This window comes from Eschrichtius robustus, chromosome 1 (genome assembly GCF_028021215.1).
Source record: "Eschrichtius robustus isolate mEscRob2 chromosome 1, mEscRob2.pri, whole genome shotgun sequence".
Lineage (NCBI taxonomy): Eukaryota > Metazoa > Chordata > Mammalia > Artiodactyla > Eschrichtiidae > Eschrichtius > Eschrichtius robustus.
The window spans coordinates 131758487-131777070 of record NC_090824.1 but is presented as its reverse complement, the minus strand read 5'-3'; the positions used below and the strand labels follow the sequence as shown (position 1 = coordinate 131777070).

Genomic DNA, 18584 nt, shown 5'->3' with positions numbered 1-18584 from the left:
GCGCGGCCGTGCGGAGGGCTCTCGTCTCCCAACCCGGAGTCAGCTGCCATGCCTGCCCGCTGCGTGGCCGCCCACTGCGGCAACACCACCACGTCCGGGAAGTCGCTGTTCCGCTTCCCCAAGGACCGGGCCGTGCGGCTGTTGTGGGGCCGCTTCGTGCGGGGCCGCCGCGCCGACTGGTACGAGGGCAATGACATCTCGGTCATCTGCTCCGACCACTTTGCTCCCGCCTGTTTTGACGTCTCTTCGGTTATCCAGAAGAACCTGCGCTTCTCCCAGCGCCTGAGGTTCGTGGCGGGCGCCGTGCCCACCCTGCACCGGGTGTCCTCCCCGGCACCTAAGGGGCAAGAAGAGGGAGACGGGGCGGGCGGCCCCGAGAAGGGAGGGGAGCCCCAGGCAGTCAGGCAGCCCGAGGCTGCCCCGGGGCCAGCCTGCTGTACACTCCTCCAGGCCAGGAAGAGGGCTGCGGCTTCACAGGTAAAGGGCCACCCAGGAGCCCCCCGAGGGTCGTTGGAGGACCCCGGGTCTGTGGCTAGGCTCCTTCACTTAGTGTCGTCTTGGGAAGGTCACCTCACCTCGAAGGTTTCTGTTTACTCAGTGATCTCCAAGAGCCTATTTAGCATTAACACTCTGGAATTATACTTTCTTCTACCTCCTCTTCCCCAAAACACACTCATTCTCCCTCTCTGTCTGTCTGTCTGTCTCTCTCGTCCTTCAGATTATAGAGTCGCCTTCACTCTCCGCTCCTGAGTTTTTAAATAGAAAGCGTTTAATTTGAGCAAATCTCAAGGAATGGGGTGCTTGAAACTGTTTCTGCATACCATATTACATAAGCTTGAGGAATTATCAATTATACTGTCAAAATGGCGGGGGAAGGGGGATACGAGATGCTGATGAAGATGGGGCTTGCTCATAAACTGTCCCTTCCCACTCCTAAACTTCCTCTTGACTGGCTGCCTTTAAATTAAATCGTTCCAGTGAACTGAACATTCCTGTCTTGCTCTCTTCTGCCTACTTTCTCGATACTCATAAGCATCGATTACACTTATTTTGCATCTGGTCACTACTGCCTTCTTGCCCACTTCCCATCTTAAAGAAGACTTCTCAGTCTTCTTCTTTGAGTTAGTCAAACTTCAGCCCTATCACCATAACATAGATTAAATTATGACTCTTAATTGGATCTAAAATGTGTTCAGTTTTAGAGATAGGAGGAATTCACCAAGAAGTCAGGTGACTTGTAACTGACATTTTGGCTTGGAATATATAGAGGTATTCGTTGAATTTTAGAGCTGAAGGAAACCTAAGTGCTCATCTAGTTCAGACTCACTATTTATGCGCAAGGAAGCCAGTCCAGGAGGTTAATTTCCTCAGGAGCGTTTTCTCTAGGTCTAATTGCCAGACAGAAACTCTTCTGCCATACCAACCTGCTTCCTACATTGGGGTGGATGCTTAAGACCCTTTAATGACATCCTGCAATTGTTAGGATGAAGAATAATATTATTAACACAATGTACAAGTCTCTGCGTGCTTTTTGCCCCTGCCTACCACACCAGTCCTATCCCAGCCCACCGTCCTTGTTGCTCACTGTGCACCAGTCATGCTCATCTTTTCAATTTTTTTTTCTTTTAATTAATTAATTAATTTATTTATTTTTGGCTGCATTGGGTCTTAGTTTCTGTGCGAGGGCTTTTTCTACTTGCGGCGTGCGGGGGCCACTCTTCATCGCGGTGCGCGGGCCTCTCAGTGTCGCGGCCTCTTCTGTTGCGGAGCACAAGCTCCGGACGCGCAGGCTCAGTAGTTGTGGCTCACGGGCCTAGTTGCTCCGCGGCATGTCTGGTTCCCAGACCAGGGCTCGAACCCGTGTCCCCTGCATTGGCAGGCAGATTCTCAACCACTGTGCCACCAGGGAAGCCCCTGATCTTTTCAATTTTTGAACATGCTGTATTCTTTCCTACCAATAAGCCTTTTCCCCATTATTTCATGTACTGCCCTGGAATTATGCCCCTGCCATTTCCCATCATCATCAATTGAGTCCTTTTACTTTAAAAATCTGCTCAAACATCCTTCCCTTTTGATTCCCTACTTATATATTCTCATTCTTCATACACTTCATTAGCACATATACTTCAGTTGCACTCATCACATTTGTCACGAAATAATTGTATAATTTGCTTAATGTTTGTCCTCACATTAGAATGTAAGCTCTGTGAGAGTAGGGATCTTATCTGATTTTGTTCGCTATTGTATGGCCAGCAACTAGAACAATATTTTGCAGATTTAAGGAATTCAATAAATATTTGTGGAATGATTATGTGACTATGAGAACAGTTTTTTTAGTACGCTAAAATTTCATTTCTCTGCCAGCTTCCCTTCTCACCAAGCTGTATACCAGTCAAGACATCTACCTCTTCCTTGAACCATCTATCCACCATCATTGCCTAGCCAACCTTTACCCAAGTCCATATATGTACATCTATATATAGATATATATAAATATGTAGTAAAAGAGGTAAATATTAAACATGTGCCACACACACCCTTACACCATTTTTCTTCCTCATAATTCGACCATCTAATCAAAAATTGCGAGAAGAAAAGCCAGGCTAATAAAACAACCAAAGATCTTATAATACAACAAAGGCTAACTATTGAGAAATCTAGAATAGATACCAACTCTGTTTTCCAATTAGTAAATATATCCAGCCAACACTTCTAACAATCCATATTACATTAATATACATGCTGAGTCATTAGGGAACTATGTGTAGGTTTTAACAGTAGTACTTTATATAAAGTTTAAAAAGTTTACTTAGACTTGATAGCAATAAATTTTTAGCCGGTCTGGATTGAGAACCCCAATAGCATCTCTAAGAAAGTTTACTTGTGCCACCTTTCACTCCTTCCCCCACTCACTGTTTTTCTTTCCAAGACCAACTGACTAAACAGCAAATTTCCAGTCACTCTACAATATTTATTGAGGAGCTATTGTAAACACTGTTTTGGGTGTTTTGTGCCATATGTAGATAAATAGAAGTATGAATGTAGCCTATCTTTAGGGAGCTTGAGGAAAGATTAGGGGCCACCTCCAAGGGAAAAAGGGGGTTCTGATGAGCACCATACACTGATGTTTTGCTTCGTATAGCTAGAATTATTGTCTCTCCTTAACTGTTAATTTTGCATCCTTGTTTTTCTAACCTAACTGTATTTTTTAAACTTTAATTCGAATATAGCAAAATACAGGAAAGTGCTTAAATCATTAAATTATCAGAAACTGAACATGTGTAACTACTATAGGTCAAAGAATTAGAACATTACTAGCAACTCAAGAGCCCAAGCCTAGCTCCTCCTCCATCCTCAAAGCAACCAAGTTTGCTTTCTTTTGAACTTGATGTAAGTAGAATCGTACTGTAGGCATTTCTTGCATCTGGCTTTTTTGTTCAACATTATATTTGTAAGATTCATCCATATTGTTGCATATAGCAGTAATATGTTTGCATTACTATATAGCAGTTTATGATACGAATATACCAAAAAATTTTTTTAGCTCTTCTGTTGTTGGACATTTGGGTTGTTATCATTTGGGGGCTATTAGAAGTTATCCTGCTGTAAACATCCTTCTACATGTCTTTTTCATATGTGCACACATTTCTGATGATATATACCTAGAATTTCTGAGACATAATATTATATTAAACTTCAGTAAATAATACCAGATAATTTTCTAAAATAGTTGTACTAGTTTACACTACTAGAAACATAATTAGAGTTTACGTTGTTTCACATTCTTGCCTACACTTGGATTGTCGGTCTTTCACATTGAGTCTTTTTGAAGGGTGTGTAATGGTGGTTTACTTTGCTTTCTCATTTCATAAATGACATTAGTAAGGGAACAACTTTTCAAATGTTAATTGAACATTTGGATAGCCTCTTTGGCGATATGCCGATTTTTCTGTTGGATTGTCTTTTTCTGGTTGATATAGAGTTCTTAATAAATTCTGTCTTCAAGTCCTTTGTCAGTTAAATATGCTTTAACTACCTTCTCCTCTTCACTCTTAATAGTGTCTTTTGATGTACTGAGCTTTTCTTTTTTTTTTTTTTCTGTGTACTTAGTTCTTAATTTTAATGTAGGCCAACCTAACCATCTTTTTCTGTATACTTAATGCTTAAAGCATGCTACTTAGCTGTTTTCCATAAACTTACTGTTTTTAGTCTTTACATTCATATCTACAACCCATTCAGAATTGATTTTTGTGTACGAAGTGGAGTTTGTTTCATTTTTTCCTCATATAGATACCCGATTGACTCAGCATCTTTTATTGAAAAGGCTAGCATTTCCTCATTGTCCTGCAGTGTCAGCTTTGTCATAAATCAAGTTTTCATATACACATTAGTCTGTTTCAACATTTTAAAATTCTGTTCCATTTATGCTTGCCTATCTTTACACCATTATCACAATACTTTACTATAGCTTATGTTAAGAATTAATATCCAGTTGGCATATTTTTCTGACAAATGCTTATTTTCAATAATGATTGTGTTTTATGGTATTAGTTTAAATGTACTTGCTAAAATTCGTTATGAGACCTTAATCTAAACCAAAGTTGAGGTAATCAAGTAGTTTTGCTTTATATGGAGGTTACTATTGAAATTAAAAATCACAGAGCAGAAGAAACAAAATAAAGCACTTGGTCATTGTACAGCACCCCCCCCCCAAAAAATTGATATCCAGTTGATTAATTCCTCTTACCTTGTTCATCTTCATGGATGTCTTGGCTATTTTGGGCTCTTTAAATTTCCATATATATTTTAGGATTGGTTCATCAATTTCCACAAATTATCTGTTGGGATTTTGACTGAGAGTGCATTGAATTTTTAAATGAATGTGGGGAGAAAGAGCATATTGACAATAATGATTCTTCCAATCCATGAACATAATGTATCCCTCCATTTATTTGGGTTTTTACATTTCTCTTAAAAACATTATTGCATTCTATATAGAGGTCTTCTACATATTTCATTAGGTTTATTCCTATTTGATTTTGCTATTATAAATAGTATTATTTAAAATTTTATTTTCTATAAATGTATATGGATAAATTGATTTTTGTTGACCTTGTAACCAGAAACCTTGCTAAACTCATTTATTAATTCTGATAATTTGCAGATACTTCTGGATTTTCTACATGTATAAAAAATATATGCATATAGTTTTTGATGTTTATGCTTTTGTTTCTTATTCTTCCTATTGCACTAGCTAGAACCTCCATTACAGCGTGGGAAACAGAAGTGATGGGGAATCCTTTTCTCATTCCTATTTTCAAAGGAAAAGTCATTAATATTTCACCATTTGATATGATTTTTGCTATAGTTCTTTTGGTAGCTGCTCTTACCATAAAAAGAAATGTTCCCCTCTATTCCAAGTTTTGGCTACAGATTTAAATCATAAATGATGTTGAATTTTTTCAAATGCTTTTTCTGAACCTATTAATGATCACGTATTTTGCTTATTATTCTGTTAATGTGGTGAACTTTATTGCCTGGTTTTGAAATATAGAGTCAAACTTGCATGGCTGAAGCAAACCCAATTTGGCCAAGGTGTATTATTCTTTTAGGTATTGTTTAATTTGATTTGTTAACATTCTATTTAGATTTTTGCATATGTGTTCATAGGCAAAATTGGTCTATAGCTATTCTTTCTTGAAATGCCTTTTTCAGGTTTTGGTTTCAAGATTATGCTGACCAGTTTGGAGTTTTCCCCTCTTTCATCATTCTCTGGAAGAGTTTATATAAATTGGCATTATATGTCCACTAATAAATTTGATATTAATATTTTGTGGAATTCACTGAAAAAGACACCTAGTCCTGAAGTTTTCCTTATGAGAAGATTTTTTTAATGATGGATTCAATTTCTTTAATAGTTATGGGGTTATTCAGAGTTTTTCTGTTTCTATATCCATTTTGATAAGTTGTATTTTTCTAAAAATTTGTCAGTTTAATCTAGATTTTTAAACATATTGACACAAAAGTGTTCATGATACTCCATCTTTTAAAATTCTTTATGATCTGTTAGTAATTTTTGCTTTTTCATTCTTTTTATCGATTTTTATTAGTCTTTTCAAAGAGTGAACTCTGCCTTTTGATCTTCTCTCTGATATTATTTTCTTTTTATTTCTATTATTTATTATTTCTTCCCCTCATATTATTTTGTTCAGCTTTGATTTTTAATTGATACACTAGATTTATACATTACTGAGCTAAAATGATTAACATAGACCTTTTCCTATATGTTTTCACATTAAACAAACTTGTTAAAATGTGAAAACTTCACTTAAACACTAGGATATCTTTACATATTCAGATGTAGTATTTCAAACAAAGGAGAACTTAAGGATAACTAACTTGCTTATGTGAAGACGGAATATTGAATTACCAAATATTTCAAATTTTGCCCAACTGCTTACATTTTTTTAACACACTTCTAGTATTCTTTTTAATTGAAGTATAGTTGACTTACACTTATATTAGTTTTAGGTGTACAGCATAGTCGATATTTTTATAGATTAGACTCCATACAAAGTTATTATGAAGTATTGGCTGTATTGCCTGTGCTGTACATTACATCCTTGTATCTTATTTATTTATTTATTTTTGAATTTTTGAATTTTATTTTATTTGGTTTTTTTTAGAGCAGGTTCTTATTAGTCATCCATTTTATACACATCAGTGTATACATGTCAATCCCAATCTCCCAATTCATCACACCACCACCCCCACCCCCCTGCGGCTTTCCCCCCTTGGTGTGCATACATTTGTTCTCTACATCTGTGTCTCTATTTCTGCCCTGCAAACTGGTTTATCTGTTCCACATATATGCACATATATCCACATATATTTGTTTTTCTCTTTCTGACTTACTTCACTCTGTATGGCAGTCTCTAGATCCATCCATGTCTCTACAAATGACCCAATTTCGTTCCTTTTTATGGCTGAGTAATATTCCGTTGTATATATGTACCGCATCTTCTTTATCCATTTGATGGGCATTTAGGTTGTTTCCATGACCTGGCTATTGTAAATAGTGCTGCAGTGAACATTGGCGTGCATATGTCTTTTTGAATTATAGTATTCTCTGGGTTTATTACCCGGTAGTGGGATTGCTGGGTCATATGTTAATTCTATTTTTAGTTTTTTAAGGAACCTCCGTACTGTTCTCCATAGTGGTTGTATCAATTTACATTCCCACCAACAGTACACGAGGGTTCCCTTTTCCCCACACCCTCTCCAGCATTTATTGTTTGTAGATTTTCTGATGATGCCCATTCTAACTGGTGTGAGGTGATACCTCATTGCAGTTTTGATTTGCATTGCTCTAATAATTAGTGATGTTGAGCAGCTTTTCATGTGCCTCTTGGCCATCTGTAGGTCTTCTTTGGAGAAATGTGTATTTAGGTCTTCTGCCCGTTTTTTGATTGGATTGTTTGGTTTTTTAATATTGAGCTGCATGAGCTGTTTATATATTTTTGAGATTAATCCTTTATCCTTGATTCGTTTGCAAATATTTTCTCCCATTCTGAGGGTTGTCTTCTCGTCTTGTTTATAGTTTTCTTTGCTGTGCAAAAGCAAAAGTTTTATTAGGTCCCATTTGTTTATTTTTGGTTTTTTTTCCATTACTCTAGGAGGTGGATCAAAAAAGATCTTGCTGTGATTTATGTCAAAGAGTGTTCGTCCCATGTTTTCCTCTAAGGGTTTTATAGTGTCCAGTCTTACATATAGGTCTTTAATCCACTTGGAGTTTATTTTTGTGTATGGTGTTAGGAAGTGTTCTAATTTCATTCTTTTACATGTAGCTGTCCAGTTTTCCCAGCACCACTTATTGAAGAGAATGTCTTTTCTCCATTGTATATCCTTGCCTCCTCTGTCATAGATTAGTTGACCATAGATGCGTGGGTTTATCTCTGGGCTTTCTATCCTGTTCCACTCATCTATATTTCTGTTTTTGTGCCAGTACCATATTGTCTTGATTACTGTAGCTTTGTCATATAGTCTGAAGTCAGGGAGTCTGATTCCTCCAGCTCAATTTCTTTCCCTGAAGACTGCTTTGGCTATTTGGGGTCTTTTGTGTCTCCATACAAATTTTAAGATTCTTTGTTCTAGTTCCATGAAAAATGCCATTGGTAATTTGATACGGATTGCATTGAATCTGTAGATTGCTTTAGGTAGTATAGTCATTTTCACAATATTGATTCTTCCAATCCAAGAACATGGTATATCTCTCCCTCTGTTGGTATCATCTTTAATTTCTTTCATCAGTGTCTTATAGTTTTCTGTATACAGGTCTTTTGTCTCCCTAGGTAGGTTTATTCCTAGGTATTTTATTCTTTTTGTTGCATTGGTAAATGGGAATGTTTCCTTAATTTCTCTTTCAGATTTTTCTTCATTAGTGTATAGGAATGCAAGAGATTTCTGTGCATTAATTTTGTATCCTGCAACTTTACCAAATTCACTGATTAGCTCTAGTAGTTTTCCAGTAGCATCTTTAGGATTCAGTATGTATAGTGTCATGTCATCTGCGAACAGTGACAGTTTTACTTCTTCTTTTCCAATTTGTATTCCTTTTATTTCTTTTTCTTCTCTGATTGCCGTGGCTAGGACTTCCAAAACTGTGTTGAATAATAGTGGTGAAAGTGGACATCCTTGTCTTGTTTCTGATTTTAGAGGAAATGCTTTCAGTTTTTCACCATTGAGAATGATGTTTGCTGTGGGTTTGTCGTATATGGCCTTTATTATGTTGAGGTAGCTTCCCTCTATGCCCACTTTCTGGAGAGTTTTTATCATAAATGGGTGTTGAATTTTGTCAAAAGCTTTTTCTGCATCTATTGAGATGATCATATGGTTTTTATTCTTCAATTTGTTAATATGGTGTATCACATTGATTGATTTGCATATATTGAAGAATCCTTACATCCCTGGGATAAATCCCACTTGATCGTGGTGTATGATCCTTTTAATGTGTTGTTGGATTCTGTTTGCTAGTATTTTGTTGAGGATTTTTGCATCTATATTCATCAGTAATATTGGTCTGTAATTTTCTTTTTTGGTAGTATCTTTGTCTGGTTTTGGTATCAGGGTGATGGTGGCCTCATAGAATGAGTTTGGGAGTGTTCCTCCGTCTGCAATTTTTTGGAAGAGTTTGAGAAGGATGGGTGTAAGCTCTTCTCTAAATTTTGATAGAATTCACCTGTGAAGCCATCTGGTCCTTGACTTTTGTTTGTTGGAAGATTTTTAATCACAGTTTCAATTTCACTACTTGTGATTTGTCTGTTCATATTTTCTATTTCTCCCTGGTTCAGTCTTGGAAGCTTATACCTTTCTAAGAATTTGTCCATTTCTTCCAGGTTGTCCATTTTATTGGCATAGAGTTGCTTGTAGTAGTCTCTTAGGATGCTTTGTATTTCTGCAGTGTCTGCTGTAACTTCTCCTTTTTCATTTCTAATTTTATTGATTTGAGTCCTCTCCCTCTTTTTCTTGATGAATCTGGCTATGGGTTTATCAGTTTTGTTTATCTTCTCAAAGAACCAACTTTAAGTTTTATTGATCTTTGCTGTTGTTTTCTTTGTTTCTATTTCATTAATTTCTGCTCTGATCTTTATGGTTTCTTTCCTTCTGCTAACTTTGGGTTTTGTTTGTTCTTCTTTCTCTAGTTCCTTCAGGTGTAAGGTTAGATTGTTTGAGGTTTTTCTTGTTTCTTGAGGTAGGCTTGTATAGCCATAAACTTGCCTCTTCGAACTGCTTTTGCCGCATCCCATAGGTTTTGGAACATCGTGTTTTCATTGTCATTTGTCTCTAGGTATTTTTTGATTTCCTCTTTGATTTCTTCAGTGATCTCTTGTTTATTTAGTAACGTATTGTTTAGCCTCCATGTGTTTGTGTTTTTTACATTTTTTTCGTTGTAATTGATTTCTAATCTCATAGCGTTGCGGTCAGAAAAGATGCATTATATGACTTCAATTTTCTTAAATGTACTGAGGCTTGATTTGTGACCCAAGTTGTGATCTATCCTGGAGAATGTTCCGTGCGCACTTGAGACGAAAGTGTAATCTGCTATTTTTGGATGGAATGTCCTATAAATATCAATTAAATCTATCTGGTCTATTGTGTCATTTAATGCTTGTGTTTCCTTATTAATTTTCTGTTTGGATGATCTGTCCATTGGTGTAAGTGAGGTGTTAAAGTCCCCCACTATTATTGTGTTACTGTCGATCTCCTCTTTTATAGCTGTTAGCAGTTGCCTTTTGTATTGAGGTGCTCCTATGTTGGGTGCATATATATTTATAATTGTTATATCTTTTCTTGGAGTGATCCCTTGATCATTATGTAGTGTCCTTCCTTGTCTCTTGTGACAGTCTTTATTTTAAAGTCTATTTTATCTGATATGAGTATTGCTACTCCAGCTTTCTTTTGATTTCCATTTGCATGGAATACCTTTTTCCATCCCCTCTCTTTCAGTCTGTATGTGTCCCTAGGTCTGAAGTGGGTCTCTTGTAGACAGCATATATATGGGTCTTGTTTTTGTATCCATTCAGCAAGACTGTGTCTTTTTGTTGGAGCATTTAATCCATTCATGTTTAAGGTAGTTATCGATATGTATGTTCTTATTACCATTTTCTTAATTGTTTTGGGTTTGTTTTTGTAGGTCTTTTCCTTCTCTTGTGTTTCCCACTTAGAGAAGTTCCTTTAGCATTTGTTGTAGAGCTGGTTTGGTGGTGCTGGATTCTCCTAGCTTTTGCTTGTGTGTAAAGCTTTTGATTTCTCCATCGAATCTGAATGAGATTCTTGCCAGGTAGAGTAATCTTGGTTGTAGGTTCTTCCCTTTCATCACTTTAAGTATATCATGCCACTCCCTTCTGGCTTGTAGAGTTTCTGCTGAGAAATCAGCTGTTAACCTTATGGGAGTTCCCTTGTATGTTATTTGTCGTTTTTCTCTTGCTGCTTTCAATAATTTTTCTTTGTCTTTAATTTTTGCCAATTTGATTACTATGTGTCTCGGCGTGTTTCTCCTTGGGTTTATCCTGTATGGACTCTCTGTGCTTCCTGGACTTGGGTGGCTATTTCCTTTCCCATATTAGCGAAGTTTTCAACTGTAATCTCTTCACATATTTTCTTGGGTCCATTCTCTCTCTCTTCTCCTTCTGGGACCCCTATAATGCAAATGTTGTTGCGTTTAATATTGTCCCAGAGGTCTCTTAGGCTGTCTTCATTTCTTTTCATTCTTTTTTCTTTATTCTGTTTCACAGCAGTGAATTCCACCATTCTGTCTTCCAGGTCACTTATCCGTTCTTCTGCCTCAGTTCTTCTGCTATTGATTCCTTCTAGTGTATTTTTCATTTCAGTTATTGTGTTGTTCATCTCTGTTTGTTTGTTCTTTAATTCTTCTAGATCTCTGTTAAACATTTCTTGCACCTTCTCGATCTTTGCCTCCATTCTTTTTCCAAGGTCCTGGATCATCTTTACTATCATTATTCTGATTTCTTTTTCTGGAAGGTTGCCTATGTCCACTTCATTTAGTTGTTTTTCTGGGGTTTTAGCTTGTTCCTTCATCTGGTACATAGCCCGCTGCCTTTTCATCTTGTCTGTCTTTCTGTGAATGTGCTTTTTGTTCCACAGACTGCAGGATTGTAGTTCTTCTTGCTTCTGCTGTCTGCCCTCTGTATCTTATTTATTTTATTCCCAATAATTTGTACCTTTTAATCCCCTTTCCCTGTTTTGCCCCTCCCTCCACCACTCTCCCCAGTGGTAACCGCTAGTCTGCTGTTTGTATCTGCGAATCTGTTTCAGTTTTGTTATATTCCTTCATTTGTTTTATTTTTCAGGTTCCACATATAAATGAAAGTATACAGTATTTGTCTTTCTCTGTCTGACATATTTCCCTAAGAATAATACCCTCAGGGTCATCCATATTGTTGCAAATGGCAAGATTTCATTCTTTTTTATGGCTGAGTAATGTTATATATTTATATGCCACATCTTCCTTTCTGTTCATCTGTTAATGGACCCTTAGGTTGCTTCCATGTCTTAGCGATTTTAAATAATACTGCTATGAACATTGAGCTGCATATTAAAAGATTTCCAATAGTTTTTTTAAAATTTTTTAAGGCTTTATTTTTTTAGAAAAGTTTTAGGTTCACAGCAAAATTGAGGGGAAGATGGATTTCCCAATTACCCCCTGCCCCCACACATGCATAGCCTTCTCCATTATCAACATCCCCCACCAGAGTGGTACATTTGTTACAACTGATGAGCCTACACTGACACATCGTTATAACTCGAAGTCCATCAATTACTTTACAGTTCACTCTCTCATGTCTCTACTTTTTCAATTTTTATTTACCATTCTTTCTTTAACTTCTTGAGCATTAAATTGGATCATTGATTTCCAGAATTTTCATAGTGAATGGCAGATGGGATAGCTAAGTTTGACATGCTTACTTCCCAAATGTAGAATTCAGTAGAGTTTATTGTTTGAGGGAAAACTCCTGAAATGAAGATACATTAGAAATATTTTGTGAAGTAATTTTTTGAATGGTGTTAAAATTGCAATCTAAATTAAGACTAATTTTTTCTATACTATTATGTACATTTAAGACTATATATGCCCTTCTATGCATGACATTAACTGAATCCCACAAGTGTTAGATTTTGAATATTTTTATTATTATTTAGTGTAAAATATCTTCTGATTTCCACTGTAATTTTATCATGGGTTACTTAGACGTATATTTTAAAATTTCCAAACATGCTGGTATTTTGTAGTTATATTTTTGTTATAGACTTCTAGGTCAATTACACTGTGGCCAGAGAATATAGAGCGTATGGATTTAATCTTTTGAAATTTATTGAAACTGTATTAGGCCTAACATAGGTCAGTTTTTATAAATGTTCCATATGCACTTGAGGTGAATGTGCTGCAGTTGGGTACAATTCTCCATATATGTCTATTAATCATGTTGTTTAAATTTCTTATATCCCTATGGAATCTTTGCCTGCCTATTAGTTACTGAGAGAGGTGTGTTTAAATCTTCCACCTCGGTTTTTAATTTACATATTTAGTCTTCTAACAATTTTTGTGTTATATATTTTGAAGCTGTGTTATTATGTAGCACCAATATAGCAGCACCAGCTTTCTGTAGGTTAGTGTTAGCATATTACATCTTTTTTACACCCTTTTATTTCAATCTTTGTGTATCCTTAAGAGTTTAGGCCTTACTGTGTCTTATGGTTGCCCCTTTGAAGACAATGTATCTTTTTTCCTCTGGCTCCTCCTAAGTTTTTCTCTTTGTTTTCCAGTTTTACTGTAATATGCATAGATAGGGTTTCCTTTGTTTTTATTTTAGTGAATACATTTAGTACTTTTGTAAAACCCTGTCTTAATGCCTTGTATTCATTTTGGTAAATTCTCAGATGTTATTTGTTCAAATATTGTTTCTGTCCCATTTTCTTTCTTTTCCTTTGGGACTACAACTGTTATTATATATTATGCTTTTTCATCTTTTCTGCTATATCTCTTATGACCTTTTCCATAGCCTTCATCCTTTTGTCTTTCTCTGCCTCATTCTAAAAATTTTCTTTTGATTCATGTTCCAGTTGATTAATACATATCTGGAAATTCTGTTTCTTAAATTTTTAATATAAAGAAGTAATCGTGTATGTACACAAAAATTTTTGTTCAAAGATTTCTAATATTATGGATTGTTTTAATAAATTACAGTATATCTGTACAATAGATTTTATGCAGCCATAAAAATTATATGTAGAATATTTAATAACATAGAAACATGATGTATTAAAGAAGAAAACAGGATTATAAAACATATATTCCCAATTTTTAGAAATACATAGAAAAAGACAAAAATGATACCAAAATATGAAGTTGTTAGCTATGAGTGATGGGATTACGGCTAATTTTTTTTTCTTTTTGCTTCTCTGTATGGTGCAAATTTTCCTCAGTGATACAATGTATTACTGTTATAAAGGGAACAAAAGTTATTTTTTAAAGCCTGAATAAATTCCTAAAACTCCATTTTATCAGGAGTACATCTGTTTTGTAAAGAAATATATACTTATTCTAGACCTTTATAATGCTTGGCTTAAAAGTAGAAGTAGATTAGCTGTCAAAATTAGTCATAACTATAAACACAAAGATAAAGACTTCAATTTTTATTTAAATCCTCAAAAATATTAGGTGTAATTCTTCATGTTACAAAGGGACTCTTCACAAAAGTTTCTTCATAAAGTTTCTTTAACTTGGGCATTCATAACCTGTGTTACAGCAACCAAGGATGCTTGCTAAAATTTTTTTCAGTGGCCTAGGTAAAATTACAAAGTACTTTTTTTCATTTCTCTATCACTTATTTTTTCTTCCCACAGGCCCTCTTACATTTTCCAGATATCTTTTCTTAGCCTCTTCCACGTAATTTCCAGGTACTCAGTCTTACATTACCTTCTGAATATCCAAATTCTCCTCCTTTCTACCTCTTACTTCTCCCATAAATCAAAATTTCCATTTCACGTTGTAACTTTTCTCAGGAAAGCATAAAAACACTCAAGCATATTATCTTAAATTATTTCTCTGTCATGTATAAAGGACTGATGATTAGGTTTTCTAGAACGATGCTACTGCTTTGCTATGATATATTTAATACTATTATAATAATTTAGTACTAGTAGTATTATCTCTTCCAGCTGTTGATTTAGGGAAAATTTAATGGGTTGTCAGCAAATAGCTTAATAGCATATAGATTTCTGCTTGACCACAATGCTTAGAAATAGATTTAGAAATAGTAAAGGACAGTATAGCAGACTTCTTAAGAACTTGGACTATGGAGCCAGCTTGGCTGGGTTCAAATTCCAGCCTTCCTAATATGTGACCTTGAAAAGTATTATCTATACTCTTTCACTGTTTGTAACTTTTAGGAGATAAAACCATATAAAGAAGGCCTTACCTTCAGTATAATTCTCCTCTGATTTATATTTTTAGATTGCACATGAAAATCAAGTTATACAAACACAAGTCCATGCTGATAATCTATCTAATGATGTCACTTCAGTACCTACTCACTGTGAGGAAGGCCCAGTGCACAAAAGTACACAAATATCTCTGAAGAGACCCCCTCACTACAGTGTGGGTAAGTTTTGACTTTTCAGTTGATTGATCAATTGAATTGGTCTTTTGTATATGAAAAGCAAATTCTAACTCATAGGTAATTGTGTTTATTCTCCTTCAGGTATTCAGACCAAAGTGAAAGTGTTTGGAACACAGCTATGTAATGCAACTACTCAGACTGATGAATTGTGGTCTAGAACGTCCTCTCTCTTTGACACTTAACTCCAGTGACTCAGAAACAGATGAGGACTGGGATATCAAGAGTGAACAGAGTGATTTGTCTTACATAGCTGTACAGGTAAAAGAAGAGACCTGTTAACGCAACATCAAATGATTTGATGTGCTCTAGGTTTTCAAATCTTTGCTCACATAATTATCTCTTTGCTCTTGTAAATCTTTCACCTCAAGATAACTTGACAGTTGAGTATGCAGAATTTCTTTAGCTCTAAGGGAAAAATTTGCCTGTCTGCCAAGATAATAAAGGTAGTCCCGCCTACACCTCCCCACCCCCCACTTCCACCTTTTTTTCTTTTTTCTTTTTATACTTTTGGTGCGAATCAAGTCATAAAACAAAACCACAATAGCAGCATTGCCAGATCAAGATTAAGCACTGACTGTTTAAGCTTAGTTCAGAGGCAACGCTCATATGGGACTTACTTGACATTCACGAGTTAGAATGTCACTGTTGTAAATAATTTGAAGATGAAGAGCATACCAGTGAGCACAGCTAGGTCTGATACTACTAAATGATTTGAGGGTAGAACCAGGACATTTACCCTTGATTATTATTTTCTATGTTATTTATTTTTTAGTCTGTCCAGTTGTAATACTATTACATCTATGAATCAGTCCCTGTGAGCATTTCTGGTGAAGCTATGTCATTTACAGAAAAATTTCAAAGGGAATCAATTTAAATAGAGATAGAATTTCATATACTTAGATTACCTTGATAATGAAATCCGTTTGCATCAGTTCCCATTACATCAAATTAATTAGTTTGATTAATTTAGATAGAAATTATTAACATCATGCAAAAAGAAGTATTACATTTCTAACATATCCCCATTTTAGAAATTAGGTTTTCCTCTACCAGTACCACTTTGGGAAATAAGCATGTGAAACTTAGCTGCCCCATCTGCCATTCACCAGGAAAATTTCTATGGCAGTTTTGTACCATGAAGTAATTTATTACAGTAGTTTCTGAGAAACTTATTATAACTCTGATCTTGTATTGAAAATAATAAAAATAAATGTGCATTTTACATCTCACATGTCCTGTTATCTGCATGATTGGAAGAACTTGCATGCATTTTATCCTCAAAGGTTTAAATAATACACCAAAGTGATTTTCTTCCGAAGCTAATTTCATGTCTGACTTAATTTGAACAGTATAATTTTAATTAAAAATACAATAAAATAAAGTATTAATAGAAGGTGTAAGCCTGAACAATGATTATGTAAACACATAGCATTATTATTATGATGATGATTGCTGGTTTGGCTTGAATTTAAGATAACTATTTAATGTTTTAAGAGAATGTTATGTTTTAAAATTAAGCATATAAATCTTCTGGAACTAAATATTATCGGGGTGGGGGGTACCTGTTTTCCCTTGAGCTTTGAAACAGTGTATCTCCTTAATTCAAATCATAATGAATGTTATATGCCCATTCATCCCCAAATTTCACTGCCATGGGTTTACTTCATTTCTATATGTTAAACAACTTTGACAGCCATAACAGCACTTTGTGTTCTTTTTTTACTAATAAGTTAATTTTATTTTTCCTATCAATTGAAAATTTAGATTTGGTTGGTTGATTCAGATGATTTTATAATGAATTATATAATGTTTCACTGCCCTAAAGTAAAATGAAATACTGGCTTTATTTTATTTTATTTTATCTATTTTTTTTAACATGTCAATGCTTTTTTCCCAGTTTTATTGAGATATAATTGGCATATAGCACTGTATAAGTTTAAGGTGTAAAGCATAATGTTTGACATATGTATCATGAAATGTTTACCACATTAAGTTTAGTGACTGTCCATCAGCTCATATAGATATAAAATTAAAGAAATAGAAAAAAATTTTTTCCTTGTGATGAGAACTCTTAGGATTTACTCTCTTAACAACTTTAATATATAATATACAGCAGTGCTAATTATATTTATCATGTTGTACATTGTATCCCTAGTACTTATTTATCTGGTAAGTGAAAGTTTGTACCTTTTGACCACCTGCATCCAATTCCCCCTCCCCTGACCTGGCTCCTCCAATAACCACAAATCTGGTCTCTTTTTCTGTGTTTTTTGTTTGTTTTTGAAGTATAATTGACCTCCAACACTATGTTAGTTCCTGTTACACAGCATAGTGATTCCATACTTCGCTATATTTCAAAATGATCACCAGGATAAGTCTAGTTACCATCTCTCACCAAACAAAGATACTACGTAATTATTGACTATATTCCCCACACCATGCATTTCATACCCTTGACTTATTTTGCAACTGGGAGTTTGTTCCTCTTAATCTCCCTCACCCAATTCTCTCCTTCCCCCACCACATTCTCCCCTCTGGCAACCACCTGTTTGTTCTCTGTATCTATAATTCTGTTTCTGTTTTGTTATGTTTGTTCATTTGTTTTATTTTTAGATTCCACATATAAGTGAAATCATACAGTATTTGTCTTTCTCTGTTTAATTTCTTGCACTTAGCATAATACCCTCTAGGTCTATCCATGTTGCTGAAAATGGCAAGATTTCATTCTTTTTTATGGCCGAGCATATCCATTGTGTGTGTGTGTGTGTGTATGTGTATACCACATTTTCTTCATCCATTCGTCTATTAATGGATAATGCTGCAATTAATATAGGTGTGCATATATCTTTTGTAATTAGTGTTTTTGTTTTCTACATATAAATAGCCAGGAGTAGAATTGCTGGATCATATGGTAGTTCTATTTTTAATTTTTTGAGGAATCTCCATATTGTTTTCCATAGTGGCTGCACCAATTTACATTCCCATCAACAGTGCATGAAGGTTTCCTTTTCTCCACATCCTCATCAATATTTGTTATGTGTTGTCTTTTTGGTAATAGCCATTATGACAGGTGTGAGGTGATATCTCATTGTAGTTTTGATTTGCATTTTCCTGTTGATTAGTGATGTTGAGCATCTTTTCATGTGTCTATTGGCCATCTGTATGTCTTTGGAAAAATGTCTGTTCAGATCCTTGGCCCATTTTTCAATCAGGTTGTTTGTTTTTTGATGTTGCTGAGTTATATGAGTTCTTTTTATATTTTGGATATTAACCCCGTATCAGATATATCATTTGCCAATCTCTTCTCTCATTAAGTAGGCAGCCTTTTAGTTTTGTTGATAGTTTCCTTTGCTGTGCCAAAGCTGTGGCTTTATTTTAAGTTGA

General features: G+C 35.2%; 1 protein-coding gene across 1 annotated transcript; it reads left to right on the top strand.

Annotated features, from left to right (window-relative positions):
- The first annotated feature begins 48 nt into the window (after positions 1-48).
- Positions 49-16531, top strand: THAP10 (THAP domain containing 10). Its single transcript, XM_068554814.1, has 3 exons — positions 49-477; positions 15035-15182; positions 15282-16531. Exons 1-3 carry the CDS (start codon positions 49-51, stop codon positions 15380-15382), a joined length of 678 nt encoding a protein of 225 aa, XP_068410915.1. The 3' UTR covers positions 15383-16531.
- The last annotated feature ends 2053 nt before the right edge of the window (positions 16532-18584 follow it).